Source organism: Oryctolagus cuniculus, chromosome 12, assembly GCF_051225735.1.
Source record: "Oryctolagus cuniculus isolate XC-2025 breed Fujian yellow rabbit chromosome 12, ASM5122573v1, whole genome shotgun sequence".
Classification (NCBI taxonomy): Eukaryota; Metazoa; Chordata; class Mammalia; order Lagomorpha; family Leporidae; genus Oryctolagus; species Oryctolagus cuniculus.
In genome coordinates, this window is record NC_142878.1 from 110,898,551 (window position 1) to 110,920,205 (window position 21,655).

The 21,655-nt window shown below is 49.4% G+C and overlaps 2 protein-coding genes across 7 annotated transcripts in view; one reads left to right on the plus strand and one right to left on the minus strand.

Moving 5' to 3' along the window:
- Positions 1-1,164: 1,164 nt before the first annotated feature.
- Positions 1,165-21,592, minus strand: SENP8 (SUMO peptidase family member, NEDD8 specific). 4 transcript variants are annotated; one of them, XM_070054751.2, is made up of 3 exons: positions 21,454-21,592; positions 14,549-14,668; positions 1,165-3,627 (listed from the first exon to the last, which is right to left on the minus strand). In XM_070054751.2, exon 3 carries the CDS (start codon positions 3,606-3,608, stop codon positions 2,970-2,972), a length of 639 nt encoding a protein of 212 aa, XP_069910852.1. In that variant the 5' UTR covers positions 3,609-3,627; positions 14,549-14,668; positions 21,454-21,592; the 3' UTR covers positions 1,165-2,969. The 4 variants fall into 4 exon arrangements, 3 of the variants coding, with proteins under 3 accessions (XP_069910852.1, XP_069910850.1, XP_069910851.1); XM_070054749.2 differs by having other exon boundaries at positions 1,165-3,684; XM_070054750.2 differs by having other exon boundaries at positions 1,165-6,488.
- Positions 21,473-21,655, plus strand: part of MYO9A (myosin IXA) — a 281,572-nt gene continuing 281,389 nt past the window's right edge. For all 3 annotated transcript variants that reach the window (XM_089310956.1, XM_089310963.1, XM_089310972.1), the window contains exon 1: positions 21,473-21,614. The gene's annotated coding sequence lies outside the window, so the exon portion shown is untranslated. The remainder of the gene's footprint in view (positions 21,615-21,655) is intronic.

The window sequence follows — 21,655 nt, forward strand, 5'->3', positions numbered from 1 at the left end:
AGGAAAGGCCATGAGATGGAGCTGGCGGCCTTGTGACCAGCATCTCTGCATTTCTGATTAATTTAACAAGGAAATGGGGACAGGAAAAACGGGAGCTAAACGCAGCGGACAAGGCACTTTAGATATGTAGCAGCGTGTATGGTGGCGCGTGTCATGCAGCACCCGCGAGGCAGTGACACAAAGGCCAGCTGTGGCCCTTCGCCATCCTCCTGTGTCCCTTTGAACCTAACGGTACCCTACTCCCCAGGCCTGCTCTCACACGGCTGTTCAGCTGCACGGCAACATGAAACCGCGTTTCTGGATTTGCTGTTGGTCTTAAAATGGAACGTGGTGGGAGAGAGGGGAAGCAGGTCTATTTTCGGGCCTGTGATTTGCTTCCCTTTGCTCCTTAATCCGTATGGTGTCCGTCTCAGAGGCCTAGCTGCACTCTGCAGCTGAGGCTGTGAGCCTGCGACTCGTAGAGCCAGGATCTGATGAAAGCAGCTGTGCTCTTTCCAACGCCACGGCGTGTAAATTTCCCTAACTATTCTTCCTTTTCTAAGTGATGTTAGAAAAAAACCCTTCGTTTTCATTCTAAGAACTGTGGGACTGAGAAATTCTACTTTGCCATTTCGGTGGAGTGCTTATTTAAACATACGGTCAATATGTGTATCATAAAAATGAGAGTGCAGTCAAAATCATAAGGCTTCTTCTATCAGGAAGATAACCCTCTCGTAACCGTTACATTTTTCTGCTCTGGTTAGGACCAGTGCTTGTGAATGCCCACAGAGACTAGCCAAGGGCGGAAACTGACGCATAAATAGAAAACCCACAGGTATCTGTCCTTTTGCCACCATCTACAGTGGGGATTAACAGGTGACCTGCCTTAATCACACACAGGTGGGACGAGTTGAGGTGCACCTACAGGGCAACACAACAGGACATCTGGAAGCAGTGCTGCGTGATCTGCTTTTAGTACTTGCACAATACTCCTGCGTAACAACTACAGACTTTGAAGCTGAACCTGGTTTCCTGCATCCTTTTGCCTCTAGGAGAGGAGGGAACACAATGCCAGCAAAAAGGTCTTCCTATTTTGTATCATGTAACAATGCTGTACAAGCAAGTGCACCCCTCCCGCGCTATTACAGTATCTGGTGAAATACTAACAGACAAACCAACCTTAAATTCTGTTACTTAGAAAAGGCATTTATTTGTTTTCATGTATTTGAAAGGCAGAGAGAGAGAGAGAGAGAGAGAGAGAGAGAATCCTCCATCTGCTAGCTCACTCTCCGAATGGCCACAACAGTTAGGGCCAGGCCAACCTGAAGCCAGGAGCCAGGAACTCCATTCTGGTCTCCCATGTGGGTGTCAGTGGCCCAAGCACTTAGGCCAGCATCATCTGCCTTCCCAGGCACATTAGCAGAGCGCTAGAACAGGCAGACTTGAACCGACACTGTGATATGTGGTGTCTGTGTTGCAAGCCGTGGTTTTACTGGCAGCACAAACGCCCAGCCCGGTATGCTGGAATCTTACGAGCGAAGGCAAACACCTGCTCCTGGGTTCCCTTTTTCCCAAGCCAGTGGGCTGAAATGGAAACTTCTGGGCTTTCTCTTTGACTTCCAGTTTCAACTCCGGTTCACTCAGGCCTGCTACGGAACCTGTACTCACCAGTACTGTGTTCCCCTTCGTGGCTAAAAGGAACTGAGTTACGGCCTTGGCCTCATGAGGTGGTGAGGTTACTCTGGGCTGGGGGCTGGGGGCAGGGCTGAGATGGGGAGGTAGCTGGAGCAAGTTTCCCGGCTGAAGCTAATCTTTGGTTTTCAAGTCTCCTACGTACCGTAATCTAATTCTCATTGGGAACAGAATTGATGTGTATGCCCAATTTATCATGTGATTGTGAATGATCTGCACTAACTACAAAACCACATCCGTGCTGCGGGGAGGGGGCGGAGTTTTCACTCAGGATTCCAGTTTAAAAATCACACTCTGCATTCTGAATTAAGTGAAAGGGTTGAGAAAGGTCCCTTTTCTTCTTTTGTATTTCAAAAACAAATCATGTCCGAGTTTCAGATGCACTAATAGTCCTGAAACCACCGTGACTGAACCGAGAACAGCTGTGCCAGGTTAAGGATTGAGAGGAAAAACTGTAACTACCAGCGAGTGTTTGAAACGACAGGCACACCTGGGAAGTTACCAGCTATGAATTTTAGAGCCAGAGGACTCGACGTCAGGAGGGAGCGTGCGTGGCCCACAGCCAGGGCTGGGGCCAGCAACGAGGGGGGGCCGGTCGGCCAGGCGCTGAGCACACTGAGAGGCCACCACAGCCATTCATTGTATGCAGTTATTCAAGACCTCCCGTGTGTCCTTAAAGCATTCCAGGAACCAGACAGAGGGAGATGGGCCAACACCGTTTTTATCAAATATTTGCAAAGGGAAAGCCTTTGCGCGGTGAATGGAAGAGATCACAGACCTGATCACTGACTCTTGTAATATCTGGTCTGGGGTGAGGTCAGAGGTCGGAGGTCAGGCTGTGATCTGCTTCTGGCCAGTGGAGTTTGTAAATTACGCAGGCTGTGGTGCAACAGCTTTTTGGCTCTTCCAAATGGCTTTCTTCTCTCACTCCTCCAGACTTCATGTATTCCTGATTTGTTTTACAGATCACTGCCTTTTTTTTGGATAAGCCCATGTAGGTAAGGGAGACCTCAGGGATTAATTTTATACCAGTAAGAAAAGTTTTCCTTGCACTTTGTGTGTAATAAATGCTAAGATAAGCTGGTGTTAAGGTTCTGGTGCATAACTCACAGCACATACTGCTCTCAAGTCAGGTTTAAGTAAAACCTCCATCAGATAAGCGGGGGATGCCCACTCTCCGGCAGGAAGAGGTCACGGTGCCCCCGCCGGGCCTCCTCCCTCAGGCATGGAGACTGCAGCCGTCTGACACACGGGGGAGGCAGGAGGAGGAGGCTCCTGTCACAGATACTCGTCATGAGCTAATTTTTAGCAAGTCTGGCGATGAGCTCTTTCCATTCCGCCCTCTTCTTTGTGATGTATGTGGGGGTGAGCAGCTGCAGCAGAGGCTCTGGCTGCTGGCCAAAGAAGCCGTGGCACAAGGCCTCAGCATTACATATCACATACATCCCACAGTCGTAGCTGTTCTGCTGGGCGGGGGCTTTCTCCTCCACAAAGGCCGGGCTGTCTCCGTGTCTGCCTAAGAAAGCCTGCAGTTTCTCCGCCACCTGCTTTGCGTGGACTGAGTTGCTCCTGCTGTGGGAATCATAATGCAGAAAGCTATTTTTATCTTGGAGATAAACCAACAAGCTCCAGTGGGTTCCCCCCGCTGCCTGGTTGGAGTTATCGTTGATGGCTAAGAACACAACCCTTTTGTTGGGGAGGCCCAGGGGTTCCAGGAACAAGGCGACCTCGGCTGGGTCGCTGGTGCACTTGATGAACTGGGTGACTTCAGGGCTGATGAAGGAGACGTGGTCGGAGCAGTCACGGAACTGACAGTTGGCAAAGTACTCGAAGGCGAATCCAATAACGTGGTCGTTGAGCCAGCTTGGGGGGTCCAGCAGTGACACGTCTGACTGCCGCAGCAGGCTGTCCATGTAGCTCAGCACTACGGGGTCCATCCTGCCCTGACCTCAGCAGCTGAAGGAGAGGCAGAAGTTACTTACGGCTCAGTGCGGCACCTTGCTGAGATTCGGGCTGTGGTCGAGATGAGATGCAGTTAGAAACAGTTTGGCAACAATGCCTGGCTAAGCGTAAACACTCAAGAGACTTTAGCTGATGTGTTGTAGGCAAACAATTAGAAAAATTTTGGAAATTTTCCATGTAGACAGTAAGCATGCATTTTTAATTTCCTCTTTAAAGTTTTTTGAACTTATTTATTTGAGAGGTGGAGAGACAGAGAGAGTGAGAGAGAGAGAGAACGAGCTCCCAGTTGCTGCTTTACTACTCGAATGCCCACAGTGGCTGGGGCTGGACTGGGGCTGAAGACCTGAGCTGAGAACTCAATGCAGACTCCCCCGTGTGGGTGGCAGGGACCCAGTTACTTGAGCCAATACGCCTCCCAGGATCTGCTGGAGCCCAGATCAAAGCCCAGGGACTCCAATATGGGACACAGATGTCTTAATAGCTGGACTGATTCCCTCTTTAAACACACAGATTGGTATAAATTATAGCTGATGTTTTACCAAACACCTTAGCATTGACCATATATTTGGTTCCTTAATGAATAATAATAGGAAATTGTTTTTATACCAAATATGAATTCAGAGTCTGGAGAAAAAGTTACTAATTATCAAGGGAAATAGTTTCCATTTCAACATTAATTTTTAAGAGATAAGATAAAACATGACTTCCTCCTTACATAATGGAAAATGACAGTGAGGAGAATCATAGTTAAAAGGAACTGTGATTTCAAGAATAGAAAATCTTGGGAGTGATACAGATGAAATTCCTTCCTGCGTCTGCCCACTCACATGCACAGTGAACAACACGTCTGCTCATTTCTCATCCTCAACGTTAAAGGGTAAAGACTCTGTGATGTTTATAATGTATGCTGGAAATTATTTTGGACTTTTTAAAGGCAGTATGGCATAAGAATCAAGAGATCTGGGTCTATCCCTAGGTTTCTTTCTTTTTTTTAATTTAAATTAGGTTTTAACAGATCCTATTCAATATAGTTTGTAGATACAATTCTAAGAACATTATGATATTATCTTCCTCCCTCTCTCTTTTTTCTTTAAACATTTATTTATTGACTTGAAAGGCAGTGAAAAAGAGAGAGAGAGAGAGAGAGAGAGAAATCTTCCAACTGCTGGTTCACTCTCCAAATGGCCACAATGATCAGGGCTGGGCCAAGCTGAAACCAAGTTCCAGGAACTGCTTTAGGTCTCCCATGTGGGTGCAGGGGCCCAAGTACTCCAGCCATCTTTTGCTGCCTTCCCAGATGCATTAGCAGGGAGCTGGATTGGAAGTGGAGCAGCCAGGACTCCAACTGGTGCTCACATGGGATGCAGCATTACAGATGTTAGCTTAACCTGCTATGCCACAATGCCAGCCCCCAATCCTGGTTTGCTTTTTTTTTTTTTTTAAAGATTTATTTATTATTTATTTGAAAAGTAGTTACAGGTGGGGGACAGACACAGAGGGAGAGAGCGAATCTTACATCTGCGGTTTGCTCCTCAAGAGGAGCTTCTCCAGGTCTCCCATGTGGGTGGCAGGGGTCTAACCACGTGGGCCACCTTCTGCTGCTTTTCCCAGGGTATTAGCAGGAGCTGGACTGGAGGTGAAACAGCTGAGACATGAATTGGCATCCATATGGGATTCTGCAATGCTGAATGCCAGCCTCCTAGCTCTAGTTTTTACGACTGATTTGCTAATATAATTTTCAGCAGTCACTGAAATTATTTTTCTGTGTTTTACAGATAATATCTGTAAAAAGGGCACCTACCTACTTTAACTTAAGAGAGTTGTAGTAAAGGCGAAGTAAGTTTATTTGAAGTTTATTTTACTAAAAGTGTTTAAAGGGGCAAGTGTTGTGGCTTAGTTTAAGCTACTGCTGCATGCAATGTAGGCATCCCATATCTGAGTGCCAGGTTTGAGTCCTGGTTTATCTGCTTCTGATTCAGCTTCCCTGCTGGGAAGGCAGTAGAGGATGGCCCATGTACCCAGGCCCCTGCTGCCTATGTGGGACACCAGGATGGAGTTCCTGGCTCCTGACTTTGGCCTGGCCCAGACCTGGCAGTTGAGACCATTTGGGGACTGAACCAGTGGATGGAACATCTCTTTCTCTCTCTCTGCCTTTCAAATAAATAGATACAAATGTTTACAAAAGTTAAAATTGTACAAATGAGAGTTATCAGTTAGATATTATTATGGTAATCAGAAAATCCAGACAGAGCTCCAAGCCAATTAAAGCAAATGTAAATAAACATCTATTCATATTATCTTGTCCAAAGACACTAACTGGGAGCAGAAGCCAGGTAAGGCTGCTGCTACTGCTCCTTCTTCTCCTTCTTCTTTTAAGATTTAGTTATGTATTTGAAAGGCAGAGACACAGAAAGAGAAGGAGAGAGATCCTCTATCTGCGTTTCACTCTCCAAATGCCCCCAGTGGCCCCAGCTGGGCCAGGCCCAAGCCAGGAGCCAGGAGCTTCCTCTGGGTCTTCCACGTGGGTGCAGGAGCACAAGGCCTCGGGCTACCCTCCGCTGCCTTCCTGGGCACATTAGCAGGGAGGAGGATTGGAAGAGCAGCAGCCAGGACTAGAACCGGCGCCCACATGGGATGCCAGCCCTGCAGGCAGAGGAACCTTCCATGCCACAGCGCCGCCCCAGGTAAGGCTTCTTGCATGAGGGCTGACAGCCTCAAGCTCACCAGGAAGGACACCTCTGGGACAGAAAGGCTGATGGCCACAGACGGTATGATCCACGGAAGGCTCGGAGCCGAGTGCTGTACACTGACTGTAGGTAGCACTTCCTGAGCCCCACACAGCAACAAAAGGCCACCTGCAGAGCACAGAGTGAGAAGCAGAGCTCAACTGTGAGAAACCAGCAACGCTGCTGCAAAGGCAGGGTTGGGACGACGGCATCAATTTCATCAACTCCGGCCAGCAGACCGGCTATTTCACCACTTGGGTGCACTATTAAAACAGCATGGGGTGGGCATTTGGCCTGGTGATCAAGACACCAATTGGGAAGCCCACATCCCATGTCAGAGAGCCTGGGTTACAGTTTCATCTCCACTCCTGACTTGTGTTTCCTGTTAATGCACACTCTGGGAGGCTCAAGTAGTTGGGTCCCTGCCACACACACAGGAGGGACATCTCGCTCTCTCTCTCTCTCTCGAATGAGTGAATCAAAAATTTTAAACCACGGGCTGGAATGTGGTATAGCGGTTAAGCTGCCACCTGCAATGCCAACATCCCATATGGGTGCTGGTTCCAGTCCTATCCAGTCCTGCTAATGCCCCTGGGAAAGCAGCAGCAGATGGCCCAAGTGCTTGGGCCCCTGCACCCATGTGGGAGACCTGGAAGATGTTCCTGGCTCCTGGATTCAGTCCACCCAGCCCTAGCCATTGTGGCCATTTGGGGAGTGAACCAGCAGACAGAAGATCTGTCCTAACTCTGCTTTTGAAACAAATGAAATAAGGGCTGGTGCTGTGGCACAGTGGGCTGGGTCTCCGCCTGCGGCACTGACATCCTGTGTGGTCACTAGTTCCTGTCCTGGCTGCTCCTCTTCTGATCCAGCTCTCTGCTGATGGCCTGGAGGGGGGTGGTGGGCAGTGGAGGACAGCCCAGGTGGTCTGGTCTCTGCACCCACGTAGGGTACCCGGAGGAGACTCCTGGCTTCTGGCTTTGGATTGCCCGGCTCTGACCATTGTGGCCATTTAGGGAGTGAACCAACGGATGTTAAGACCTCTCTCTCTGTGGACCTGCCTCTCAAATAAATTAAAAAAAAAAAAAAGAAAGAAATAATAAAAAAGACAATAAAACTTTGTGTCATAACCCTTTTCATGTCATCAAAACTCTGAATAACCTGTTTTCATCTATATCATCTTTGTATCTACCTTAAGGACAAAAGGTCAAGTCAATGAAGTAACTAAGAGGCGCCCAAGATGATTGTATGGACGCACTAATCACAATCTGAACTACTGTGGAAACAACCTAAGACTGCTTGCTTATGGGAAAAAAATAGGTGAACAACGGCATGAGTTAACATTTCCTTAAGCAAGAATAACTAGAGCGGAGACATCAGCCGGAGCCAGGACTGAGGTTAACGAGGCATAGCGCACATTTGTCATGGGTGAGCCACAAATCTGGCTCTAAGCTTTTTGGCAGCTAACCAGAGGGTGATAAGTTAAACATTCACAACATCCACCAGGTGAAAGCAAGCAAGTGCTAGAGAGGGAAGAGCATTCTTGGAGGCCAGTTTTTTCTCCAGGGTGTACGGTCAGGGCAGGTGTCCCGCCGTCTCCCAAGGACAGATGCACTCTGAGGCTTGTTTCTTACAGTGGCCCACGGGGTCGAGCCTGCCGGCAAACAGGCCAGCAGCAGCCCAGTGACGGCAGCCTGGGAGTGTGAGTGAGGTGAACATGAAGACACAGGGAATGACTGTGGGTGTGCCTGGCAACTCTCTCTGCAAATGTGCGGTGGCCCCCTGGAGACCTGCTCTCCACGCTGCCCGCTGCAATCGGGCCCACCCCTTCACAGGCAAACCTGCGAGAGAGGAGCTCCCAGGAGAAGAGTTCCTGGGTGTGTGTCAGTCATGTCACCTGGTGTGGAGGGTCCTGAGCCAGGGCCAAGATAGCCTTCAGGAAGTTTCTGTGTTGTTTTGATTTTTAAAACGTATAGCACACAGTGGTTGATGCCCTGGTGAGGGTGCCTACATCCCATCACAGTGCCCAGGTTTCAATACTGACTTCACATCCCATTCAGCTTCCTGCCAACAAGCACCCTGGGAGGCAGCAGATGATGGCCCCAGTACTCGTGCTCCTGCCACCCATATGGGAGACCCAGATGGGGTTCTATGCTCCTGGCTTCAGTTTGCTTCAACCCCGGCTGTTGTGGCCATTTGGGAAATGAACCAGCAGATGGAAGATCTCGATCTCGATCTCTCTCTCTCTCTCTCTCTCTCTCTCTCTCTCTCCTTCCCTCTGTGTCACTCTACCTTTCAAAAAAACTTTAAAAAATTATATAAATGGACAATTCCAATGTATTAGTTGGATAAAATAAAAAAGAAAAATGGAAGAGTTATTCATTTTTTATAAAAAAAAGATTTATTTTGGGCTGTGCCGTGCCTCACTAGGTTAATCCTCTGCCTGCAGTGCTGGCATCCCATATGGGCGCCGGTTCTGTCCCGGTTGCTCCTCTTCCAGTCTGGCTCTCTGCTGTGGCCCAGGAGGGCAGTGGAGGATGGCCCAAGTGCTTGGGCCCTACACCTGTATGGGAGACCAGGAGGAGGCACCTGGCTCCTGGCTTCGGATCGGCACAGTGCTGGCCATGGCGGCCATTTGGGGAGTGAACCAACGGAGGGGAGACCTTTCTCTCTGTCTCTCTCTCTCTCACTGTCTAACTCTGTCTGTCAAGTTAAAAAAAATTTTATTTGAATGGCAGCATTATGGAGAAAGAGGGAGAGATGGAGAGAGAGATTTTCCATCTGCTGGTTCACTCCCCAAATGGCTGCAATGGCTAGGGCTGGGCCGGGCTGAAGCCAGGAGCCAGGAGCTTCATCTGGGTCTCTCACATGGGTGCAGGGGCCCAATCACTTGGGACATCTTCTACTGCTTTTCCAGGCGCGTTAGTAGGGAGCTGGTTTGGAAGTGGAGCAGCCAGGACTTGAACTGGTGCCCAAAAGGGATGCCGGTGCTGCAGGTGGTGGCTTTACCTGCTAAGCTACAACGCTGGTCCCCCAGTTTTATCTTTAGAAAATTACAAAGTGCAGCCATTATAAGTGAAAGTGGTAAAAGTTGGTAGTTTCTGAGTGTGGCTCCCTTCTCGGCCCCTGGGGCTGCTGTTTCAAGTTGTGAGAAACCACAAACTCTCACAATCCTGCAGCCCGGAGCCAGCAGGAGTCCCGGCACAGACAGACTCAGAGCAGGCCCCTCCAGTCACAGTGCTTCTCCCTGGAGCTTCCCCTCACCAGCTGCTGGGGAAGCTTGTCTCCTGACCTAAACATTTCAGTCAGTAACAAAGTATTTCACTTATTAACCTAAACACCACATGCTGCAGCACAAAATCCAAAATGAGCATGAATTAAAACAGAGTGCGATCCCACAGATCTCTCCCACTGACAGGCAGCTTTCTCAGCTCTGCCCACTCTGCTCTGCTGGGTCAGGTACTCTGGCCTGTGGTCCAATCACCATCCACAGCCCCTCCCGGACCCCCCAAGTCTGAGGAACCTGACTCCCAAATAGCTAAAGGCGGCATGAGCACACACGTGTGCTTTGGTGGATTAGAAGTGCACAGAAGACATTTACTAGAGCGAATCTACCGACTTGGATACATGGGTGCTTATTTGTGCCAGTTCTGCCTGTGCTATCAGGTTGGAAAGTGAACCGGGTGCTTGTGCAGACACATCGCACCAGGGGTTTCTGTTTCTTTTCTCTCCTGTCTCCCAGCCAGTGGATAACAAGCCCTCCTGATTGTACAGCCGCAGTGTTCGGGGTACGTCCGGCGCTTCTCCTCCTCACCACTCCGCCCTCAGTCCAATCAATGTCTGCTTCCTCTGCCTAACAAGCCTCCTCACATTCATTGCTGACTCCTCCACTGTATTCTCCACGCAGCCACAAGGTCAGGGTTAAAGCTCTGTGAGGTCATGCCTGTCTCCTGCTTAAAACCCTCTAGCAGCTACCATACGGGGGGGGGGGGGGGGAATCCTCCTGCAGGTACAACGCCCTACCATGTGGCGGGGTGGGAGGGGAAGCAATCCTCCTGCAGGTACAACGCCCTACCATGTGGCGGGGTGGGAGGGGAAGCAATCCTCCTGCAGGTACAACGCCCTACCTAACACGGCTCCAGCTCCTTCTGCAGTCCCACTTCTCTCTTTGACTTTCCCCCTTGTCCACCACGTCCCAGCCACACTTTTCTTTTTTTTTAAGATTTGTTTTATTTATTTGAAAAGCAGAGTTAGAGAGAGAGGGAGAGACAGAGAGAGAGGTTTTCCATCTGCTGGTTATTCCCCAAATGGCTGCAATGACTGGGACTATTTTAACAAGTAAAATACGTTGTTATTGATTAAAATATTTAAGCCATGTGGGTGCAGGGGTCCAAGTACTTGGGCCACCCTCTGCTGCCTTCCCAGGCACACTAGCAGAGAGCTAGATTGCAAGTGGAGCAGCCGGGACTCAAACCTGCATCCCCATGGGGTGCCGGTGCTGCAGGCCTGGGCTTTAACCTGCTGTGCCACAGCGCTGGCCCTGCAGACTCTCCTTTCATGGTCTCGCGTGCCATGCTTTTCCTCCTGATGGCTGGTGACTGGCTCTGCCTGGATCCTCCCTGGGGAGGTCTGTTGAAACGCCACTTCTCTGCACAAGTCCCCTCTGACTGGCCAAAATATAGGCCACTTAGTCACTTCGTATCGCTCTAGTTTCAGCTTTTTGCATAGCACTCATGACTGATAATTTCATTTATGTGCTTGCTGGTTAACTTTCTCCCTCTGCCCTCTGCCCTGCCTCCCTTGCAAAAACGTAAGCTCTGTGAAAACAAGAGAATGAAGGGCCTTGACTGGCTTGTTTGCCATGCGGACCACAGGGCCCAAGCAGGGCTTGTCAGCAGGTACTCAAGAAACAACTGCAGAAGAAAGGGGTGTGGACCTCAACATAAATCAGGTTCTGCAGAGACACCCTAACTCAAGTCTCCGCAGCATCAGGGCTCTCACTGTCCCATCCAGTGTAACCTCCTACTCCACGGAAGAATTCTTCATTCCTCTTCCCAGGGAGAAGGCCTGACTCACAGCTAGCTGCGTGGCACTGGAGCTGAGGGACAGATAGGTCAGCAGAACAGCACAAACAAATTCATGCACTATTACGTTTAAATCTGGTGATGGCGCCATGACAAGTGAAGATGAGAAGCTATGGATTATCCCAGTATTTTTGGTGTGGTCCACCGGACACTATGTTCCTACAGCCCTTGTCCAGTGGGACTTTCCCTAAGGACGGAAATGCTTGTGCCCTGCCGTGCTCAGTACAGTGGCCTCAGGCACACGTGGCTGTGCAGTACTTGCAATATGCTGGAGGAACTGAGAATTTAGTTTTAATTAAAGCTTAAGTTAACCGCTACTGTTGTACCTCAACGGGTTAAGCTGCTGCCTGTGACATGGGCAGCCCATAGGTGCGCTGGTTTGAGTTCTGACTGCTCCACTTCCCCTCCAGCTCCCTCTGCTGTGGCCTGGGAAAGCAAGGGATGGCTCAAGTGCTTGGGCCCCTGCACCCAAGTGGGAGACCTGGAAGAAGCTCCTGGCTCCTGGCTTTGGATGGGCTCAGCTCTGCCATTGCAGCCATCTGGAGAGTGAACCAGCATGGAAGACCACTCTCTCTGTCACTCCCTGTCTGTAACTCTGCCTCTCTAATAAATCATAAAAAAAAAAGAGATGTACATATTTAGGGGTTACACTTCCAGAAACTTATCTTAAGGGAAACACTAAAGATGTGTGCAAAAACTTAACAAGGATGCTCACCACAGCAATACCTGTTACAGAAAAACTGGTAACACCCTGGAGTTAAAAAAAAAAAAAAAAAAACTAGTAAATTTAAATAACAGAGTTTTCACACAATGGAATGACACTCAGTCATTAAATGTAAACTTACTGACACAGAAAATGTTTATGATATACTGTGAAAAGGACAGTTATGTAAAAATTTGTGTATGATAAAAGGACTCCAAAATAATCAATGATATGCAACAACATTTTTAATAGGATTAATAATGTTTTGTTGGGGTTGGCGCTGTGGCATAGTGGGTTAAAACCCTGGCCTGCGGCACTGGCATCCCTTATGGGCGCCGGTTTGAACCCCGGCTGCTCCACTTCTGAAAGCAATACGAAAGCAGCGGAGGATGGCCCAAGCCATTGGGCCCCTGCACCTGCACGGGAGACTGGGAAGAAGCTCCTGGCTCCTGGTTTTGGATTGGCCCAGCTTTGGCTGTAGCGACCATTTGGAGAGTGAACCAGCGGATGAAGACCTTGTTCTGCCTCTGCTCTCTGTAACTCTGCCATTCGAATAAATACGTAAATCCTAAAAAAACAAACAAAAACCAAAACCTCACAACTCAATAACCCAAAGACAATCTAATTTTTTTTAAGATTTATTTTATTTATTTAAAAGACAGAGTTACAGAGAGAGGGAGAGACAGAGAGAAAGGTCTTCCATCGGCTGATTCACTCCCCAGATGGCTGCAATGGCCGGAGCTGCACCAATCTGAAGTCCATCGAGGTGGAGGCTTAACTACTACACCACAGTGTTGCCTCCCTGCCCTTTCTTTTTATAATGAACACACAGCCAGTAAAAATGTTTCCATGTTGGGAAAAATAAGAGGTAGCACCTCTCACTTTTATACTGACTTAAAATATATATGTCTTTAGCTTACATATCTTACTTCTGCCCTCTAGGAATAACAGAGTAGGTCTAATCTCTTTTTCATAAACCACCAAACATGAAGAATTCAGTATACTTTAGTGTCCAGTAAAACTAGAAGATGGTGTCCAGCTGCTGGTGTGAGTCCACCTGCCTTTCTCAGGGATCACACCCGAGCCCGAGCTCCGTTTCACAGCACAGAAGCAGGAGTGCTTTCAGGAAGGAAGTCCAAGGCTGTGTTCTCAGGTTCAGTTTCCCCCGATTAAGTGTTTCCTTTTCACGCTAGGAATAAACTACTGGGAATGCTTGTAATGTGTAAACTGTGAATAATATAAAAGTTGTCATCAGGATTTAGAGAACTGTTTTGGGCAGAGATTAGATCTTACCCTTGAACAGTTTGCCTGATGAGCTGTATTAATTTTTGTGTGGATGGTAAAGTATATATTAATAAATGCTTGTTTTTGTGGAGCAAATTATGGAAGTGAAATATTTTACAAAAACTCCTAAAAACACAAAATTGTTCTAAACATAGGAAATGTTCTTAATTTTACAATTTACAAGTTTAAAGAGCCTTCCTCTAATATCAGTATTTTACAAATAGAGGAATTGAGGCCGGCGCCGCGGCTCACTAGGCTAATCCTCCGCCTAGCGGCGCCGGCACACCGGGTTCTAGTCCCGGTCGGGGCGCCGGATTCTGTCCCGGTTGCCCCTCTTCCAGGCCAGCCCTCTGCTGTGGCCAGGGAGTGCAGTGGAGGATGGCCCAGGTGCTTGGGCCCTGCACCCCATGGGAGACCAGGAAAAGCACCTGACTCCTGGCTCCTGCCATCGGATCAGCGCGGTGCGCCGGCCGCAGCGCGCCGGCCGCGGCGGCCATTGGAGGGTGAACCAACGGCAAAGGAAGACCTTTCTCTCTCTCTCTCTCACTGTCCACTCTGCCTGTCAAAAAAATAAAAAATAAAAAAATAAAAAAAAAAAATAAAAAAAACAAATAGAGGAATTGAGCTCTCAAAGTGGACAAAGTGGTGTGATGTGCTTGGCACCTCGACCGCCACAGATCCCACTTGGTCCTGCTCGGGGCAGGGAGGTGGCCCAGGTAGCCCTCAGGGTTTCCTGGAACACCAAGGGTCTCCACCACTGCTCTGCCAGGGGGCTGGGCTGTCAGTGGCTAGGACGCCACTGGCCATGAAAATTTTGATTCCCACTCTACCAATTTTTCTTCAAGGCTTCTTTGTACAATGGCATCAGTTGTTTGCTTATAAACTTGGCATATAGCACATTTTTCATGTACTGATTTTTTTTTCTGGAAATGTCTTTCATTTTATGAGAAAGGACTTTACACAGTTGGAAACTCTGAAATGATTAGAACTGAGGGCTGTGTGGAGGGAGGCCATTCGAATTAGTAAGGTCTCAGTGAGATGATATTTCATAAGGGGGTGGGCAGAATTTTATTTTAGTACATACAGTCACAAAGTATGGCCAAGCTATAGACATAACCCACCTGATGAGATCAATTTCACTCTGTTCGGTAGTCCATGATGGTTACACGCAACCACACTGTTTGAAGTGATCTGAAAAAGCCACCATCTTTTATTCTTACTTGCTCTGTCGATTTCAAAGCCTAGAAGATGGTTGAGAGATAAACTGTCATCACAAATAGTTAACTAATAGGTTTCAAAATTGTGCCTGGCACACAGGAAGAGGTAAAAAAGTATCTAATAAATGAGTAAGTTTATGCTTTACTTAATTTGATGACAGGAAAACAGGGTCTGTGGGACATACAGCTTTCTGCCTTGGCAATTTGTCTTCTAATATTTATTTATTTATTTGGAAGTTAGAGTGAGAGACCTTTCATCCACTGGTTCACTCCCCAAATGCTAATAACAGCCCGGGCCACATCAGACTGAAGCCAGGACTCAGGAACTCCATCCAGGTCTCCCACATGGGTGGCAGGAACTCAAGTACTTGGGCCGTCATCCTCTGTTTCTCAAGTGAATTAGCACGGAGCCGGTTCAGAAGCACAGCATCCAGGATTCAAACAGGACCCTGTGACATGGGACGTGGGCATCGTGGGCAGTGGTTTAACCTGTTGCACCACGACCACAATACCCACCACAGCTATGTGCATTTAAATGTAAATTCACAAGAGTACTGTTTTGGGACTGGCATTGTGGTGCAGTGGGTAAAGCTGTCGCTTGGGACACCTGCAATCCCATATTGCAATGAGTCCTGGCTACTCAGCTTCTGACCAGGCTTCCTTCTAATACACTGGGAGGCAGCGGAGCATGGGCACCTAACACCCAGTGGCAGACTAGGACGCAGTGCCTGGCTTCTGGCTTTGGCAGCCACATGGAAAGCGAACCAGTGGACAAAAGATACCTTTCTCTTTCCCTCTCCCTGTTGCTCTGCTATATAAATAAATAAATCTCAGGGACAAAAAGGAATACTTTCGAGTTAATGATCAAATCTGAATTACATGATCTTAGAGGAGGACGAACATTTCAAGCAACAACTGTTTCAGTTGCTGATGTGAAGTGCCTGGCTGCTGTGACCACAGCACTGAGAATCAGAGCCAACTAAGGTTGGAAATCCTTAAGCTCCTGTCCCAGGGATTTAACGGACCACATCACTGAGAGCTTTTGTTCAGGCATCAGAGAGGGCAGGCCCAGGGTTTGAACCTGTCACACAGACGCTCAAACAGCCGCTGCAGAGTGGGGGCTGTGGTGCAGCAGGTCAGGCCGCTGCTCAGGACGCCTGCACAGAGCCTCGCTGCTCTGCCTCCGACTCAGCTTCCTGCAGACACATCTCAGGAGGCCGTAGGTGATGGCGCAGTAGTTGGGTCCCTGTTACCCACATGGGAAACCCAGAGGGAGTTCCAGGCTCCCGGCTATGGCCTGGCCCAGCCCCTGCTGTTGCAGACATTTGGGGAGCAAAGCAGCAGATGGACGATCTCTGTCTACGCTCTGCCTTTCAAATGAATGAGAAAAATGAAAACACTAGAAAACAGATATAACTGAGACAGATTTCTCTGGTGTCAGTACTGTGACCTAGAGCTTCTTAAAAGATAACTGTGGAAGAGGGAGCCGCTGACCTGAAGCCAGAGAAGGGAACTCTTAGAGATTTCCTGTAAGTAATGAAAGCCCTGCCGCCCCTGTTTTCAGATCCTCCTGCTCCCCCTTGCCTGTAGAAAGGGACACACAGTGGAGCTGGAGCTCTGCATGAACCCGAGTTTTCCGTCTGCATCGAACTACGCTAGCTGTCTGCTGGACAGAAAGCTAGCACAGGACAGTCTTGGTGAGGAAGGCAGCGAGGGGAGAATTGGTTCTGGATGTCCAATAACTGTGTATCATTCATTTGGATTAGTAATACAAACACCAAATTAAATTTTTCAATGATCTGTGTAAAAAGCACATAATCTGGATTCTAGCTTTGATTAGAACAATACATTTTTATATAGTCTGCTATTGATCAGTATTGGAGGTGGCTCACCTTTGTTTGATGATGAGTTTGACTCACTCAACAGTTTTAAGGGATTGGCAAAGAAGGCCTTAACAACATCTGTGAAACCATAAGTGGGATAAAGCCAATGCTTTATCAGAAGTACGGGGAGTCTTTAGTTTATGATAGAAAATGTATATTATGAAGAAACTATGTGTGGATGCCAAGTTTTTATTTTGCAGCAAAATAAACTTTAAAAAAAAAAATGTTTATTGGGGCCAGTGCTGTGGTGCAGCAGGTTAAGCCACTGCTTGCAATGGGGACATCCCATATAGGACTGCCAGTTTGGGTCCCGGCTGCTCTGCTTCTGATCCAGCTTCCTGCTGATGTGACTGGAAGAGCAGCAGAAGGTGGCTCAAATACTTGGGTCTCTGCCACCCATGGGGAGATGAGGCTGGAATGTCTGGCTCCTACTTTTGGCCTGGACCAGCCCTGGCTGTTGAGGCTGTTTGGTGAGTGAACCAGCGAATGTGCAATCTCTGTCTCTCTCTGTTGCCCTGCCTTTAAAATAAATGTCTATTTTTTTTTTAAGATTTATTTTATTTATTTGAAAGACAGAGTTACAGAGAGAGGTAGAGATAGAGAGAGAGGTCTTCCATCGGCTGGTTCACTCCCCAGATGGCTACAACAGCCTGAGCTGTGCTGATCCGAGGCCAGGAGCCAGGAGCCCCTTCCAGGTCTCCCAAGTGGGTGCAGGGGCCCAAGGACTTGGGCCATCTTCTACTGCTATCCCAGGCCACAGCAGAGAGCTGGATTGGAAGAGGAGCAGCAGGGACTAGAACCAGCGCCCATATGGGATGCCAGCACTTTAGGCCAGGGCTTTAACCTGCTGCACCACAGCGCTGGCCCCATTTATTTTTCTTAATAAGATTTTTCATCTATGTGAAAGGCAGAGTGATGAAGAGAGAAAGAGATCTTTCATTTGCTGGTTTACTCCCCAAATGCCTGTAATGGACAGGACTGGGCCAGGTCGAAGCCAGGAGCCCAAGACTCCGTGGGGAGTCCCATGTGGACACTGGAGCCACCATACGCTGCTTCTCAAGGTGCAGCAGCAGGAGGGGGGATGTGGGCGTTGCAGGCAGCAGCTTAACCTACTGCACAAGACACCTATCGCTAATCTAATCCCATTATTTCACAAACTTTGTAAGGTACCCGTGTACTGACAGTATCACTACACAAAAGAGTCAGCTTCTTGCCCACATAAAAAGCTAATTGATTCCCACCCTGAGATGTGTATCCTTGAAAGGTGTGTAATTATTTCAGTCTACGTTTCCTTAGACTGCTCAGTATGCTGGAGAGAAAAAAGTAATTCAGCAGACTAGAGAATATCTCAATGTTCATCTCTTTTTAAAGAGAAATTTGTTTACTTTTTTAAAAAATATTTTTTTAGGGGGCTGGTGCTGCGGTGTAGCGAGTGAAGCCGCTGCCTGTAGTGCCAGCATCCCACCTGGAGGCTGGTTTAAGTCCTGGTTGCTCCTCTTCTGATCCAGCTCTCTGATTTGGCCTGGGAAAGCAGTGGAAGATGGCCCAAGTCCTTGGGCCCCTGCACCTGCATGAGAGCCCCGGAAGAAGCTCCTGGCTCCTGGCTTTACCCACTATGCCAAAGCGCTGGCCCCTATTTACTTATTGCTGTAGTATACTCATTCCTGTCTTTTTTTTTTTTGACAGGCAGAGTGGACAGTGAGAGAGAGAGACAGAGAGAAAGGTCTTCCTTTTGCCGTTGGTTCACCCTCCAATGGCCGCCGCGGCCGGCGTGCTGCGGCCGGCGCACCGCGCTGATCTGATGGCAGGAGCCAGGAGCCAGGTGCTTTTCCTGGTCTCCCATGGGGTGCAGGGCCCAAGCACCTGGGCCATCCTCCACTGCACTCCCTGGCCACAGCAGAGAGCTGGCCTGGAAGAGGGGCAACCGGGACAGAATCCGGCGCCTCAACCGGGACTAGAACCCGGTGGGCCGGCGCCGCAAGGCGGAGGATTAGCCTAGTGAGCCGCGGCGCCGGCCCATTCCTGTCTTCTTAGCCATCCATTATTCTATATTAGTTTTCCAACCAGAACGCTAATCACAATGCTCTGCTGCAAAACTTTTAACATCTTCCCATTGTTCCACTGAAGGACAAGTAACAGCTTGCTATCCAGTGACTCCCACAAAAGCAGCCCAAACCTCCTTTTCCTGATTTCTTAGTACTGCTCCTACACATGAGGGCACTTTGGGGAAGTTCATGGAAAACAGAATTAAAACACATCTATGTTGTGGGTGAGCACAGCAGTTAGGACACCTCTTGGGATGTGAGTGTCTGGGTTCACTCTCCTCCTGATGTCAGCTTCCTGTCACACACACCCTGGGAAGCAGCAGGCGACAGCTCCAGTTCTTGGGACCCTGCCATTGATGTGCAAGACCTGGACTAAGTTCCAGGCTCCACGTTTTTGCCTGGCCGGGCTTTGGCTGTTGTGGGCATTTAGGGGAGTAAACTAGTGGATGGGAAATCTCTCTGTGTCTCTCAAATCAATTAGAAGTGTTAAATTAGAAATCCATGCAGTTTTCATAATCCGTGTTTCCTTGAATTTCTGCTAAGTCTTGTATGCATGGACCTCAACATCTGCACCAATGGAAACTTCTCTGTTCCTCCATTTTCCCTAACCAGACCCCCCCTCCAGCACATACACAGCCACAGGTCACTTCCCCCGTCGCCCTGGCTATTCAAGCATGGCAGGTTCTTGCTGCTCCAGCCATAAAGAACAGCAGGGGAAAAAAAGCCAGCTCTCTTCCCGCCACAACTGGAGACGGAAGGGAACAGGGGACATTGCTCTGTCATCTTTTTTTTTTTTTTTTTTTTGACAGGTAGAGTGGACAGTGAGAGAGAGAGACAGAGAGAAAGGTCTTCCTTTTTCCGTTGGTTCACCCCACCCTGGCAGCTGTGGCCGGCGCACTGTGCCAGGAGCCAGGTGCTTCTCCTGGTCTCCCATGGGGTGCAGGGCCCAAGGACTTGGGCCATCCTCCACTGCCTTCCCGGGCCACAGCAGAGAGCTGGCCTGGAAGAGGGGCAACCGGAACAGAATCCGGTGCCCTGACTGGGACTAGAACCCGGGGTGCCGGCACCGCAGGCGGAGGATTAGCCTATTAAGCCGCCGCACCAGCCTCTGTCACCTTTCTGAACCAAAGATTTGGTCTGCCACACTCTTGCCTAAACCCATCAGGCTGTGGACCAGAATGCGGCTATTTCAGGGTCCATGAACTTGCTCTGGGGAAAAAGCTGCGTCTTGATTTTTCTCTTGTGCAAAGTTAGCGATTTCTTCAATTACTAGAGGCAGTAAATTATGAAAGTATTGGCAGTCCCTATGTCTGTGTCACCAACAGAAATCTGATACTTTCATATGCCATTAAAGTTACTACAGGTATCGCAAAACATAATTTATATTCAGTTTCACTTTGTTATGTAATTACTTTTTATTATGTAACTAGACCTGCTACCAGGTGTTACTTAATGGATAAAGAAGTCCATATATAACTATGTCATACTTTCATTTTAGTATTTTAATAACTTTAAAAAAACATTGGTTTCCTCTCTAGTTCTATGTCTTTTATGTTATACACTGAGAGAGATATTTTTCTGAGATTGGGTACCTATGCCAGACTACGAGAGGGCCTTGGTTCGAACGAAGTTAAGAAGATTTGTAATCTATACTTATTAATTGCTTATAGGGCATAATCTAAATTCTTGCAGCATGGACTCCAAGGCTCCTCCCGATCTGCTCCACCCACGCTATCGTCTCCATCTCTGCCCCACCTCTCCACCCCACGCTGTGCGAGCCACAGCCAAGCCAACACCATGACAGTCTCTTATCTGGAGGCAGAGAGACAGGTTTTGGGACTAACCCTAGTTAACAGCGGCTAAGCACTCCTTTGGGTTTTTACCTTCTACAGCTCATTTCTGCCTGCCAATGCTTCCTCATTTAAAGATCCCCGTAGGGCTGTATTCGAAACCTTGTTACATCTCCCTCCTGTCTTCAGGGACGGAGGAGCCAAGAGAAGACAGATTCCGAAGCGGGGAGGCGCAGTGTGTGCCCACTCCCGGGATCTCGAGGTCTGGCCTTGACCGCCCGGAGCGCTCTGCCGGAGCAGTCACCAGGTGCACCTCATCAAGGCTGCCATGCAGGGCGCCGGGAGGCTCAGCCTTCTGCTCAGCTTCTCATTCCTGCCCCAACCAACGACCTCCGCCCTCCCCCGTCCCCGTGTCCCCGAGCCGGCTCCCTGGCATCGGAGTCATCCAGGGAGCTTGGAAAACCCGCCGGCGTCCGTTCACCTGGCCCAGGGCAGGACAGCAGCACTGTTTATTTATTTATTTTGAAAGCCGCCCACGTGCCACGAGCGCTCCGATCCTATCCGCTGGCCTCCTTGACCCTCGGAATCGCCCGCCTTTCTGCACCTGGGACCTTTCACGCCTCAGACTCTCATCTTTGAGACGTTCTGGGGCCGTCTTTCTCACGCTTTGGACTGGTGCGTGAGAGGGCGACGCGGAGTGTGCACCTGCGGGTGCTGGGGCGCGGACCCCGAGGGGGCTTCCCCGCGTCCACGCTCGTCACCAAGGGCCGGCACCCCTCGCCTTTCCTGGTGCCGCCGCTGCGGGGCCCCCCTCGCGTCCCAAAAAGCGGAAGCGGCCCTGACTTCACGGAACCCACGGAGTAAAAGACCGCTCGGCGGAAAGTCTAAGGAATGAATGGAAAGGGAGGTCCGGGGCGGGGACTCGGGGGGCAGGGGCGGGCGCTGGGGGCGGGCGAGGGGCGGCGCTGAGTCCAGCGCCAGAATGAGGAGGGGGCACGGGTACGCCAGAGTCTGCGCCGGCGGCCAGGCGGCCAGGCAACCCATTGCGGGGGCGAACCCAGACAGACTCAAGCGGGGAGGCGGCTTCTTACCTGCCTCGGGCCTCACCACCCCAACCAGGCTTCAGGCGCCCTCAATGTGCGCCGGAAAGCGAGCACTACGGTCGCAAACCCAGAGTTTTCCTGCCCGGCTTTGCGACATTCCTCTTCAGTAAAGGCAGAACCTAAGGCGCAGTTCCCAGCTCTGCCGTAAGGTGAGGAAGCAAAAAAGTCTGGGCGGGGCCGCCCGGGGCGG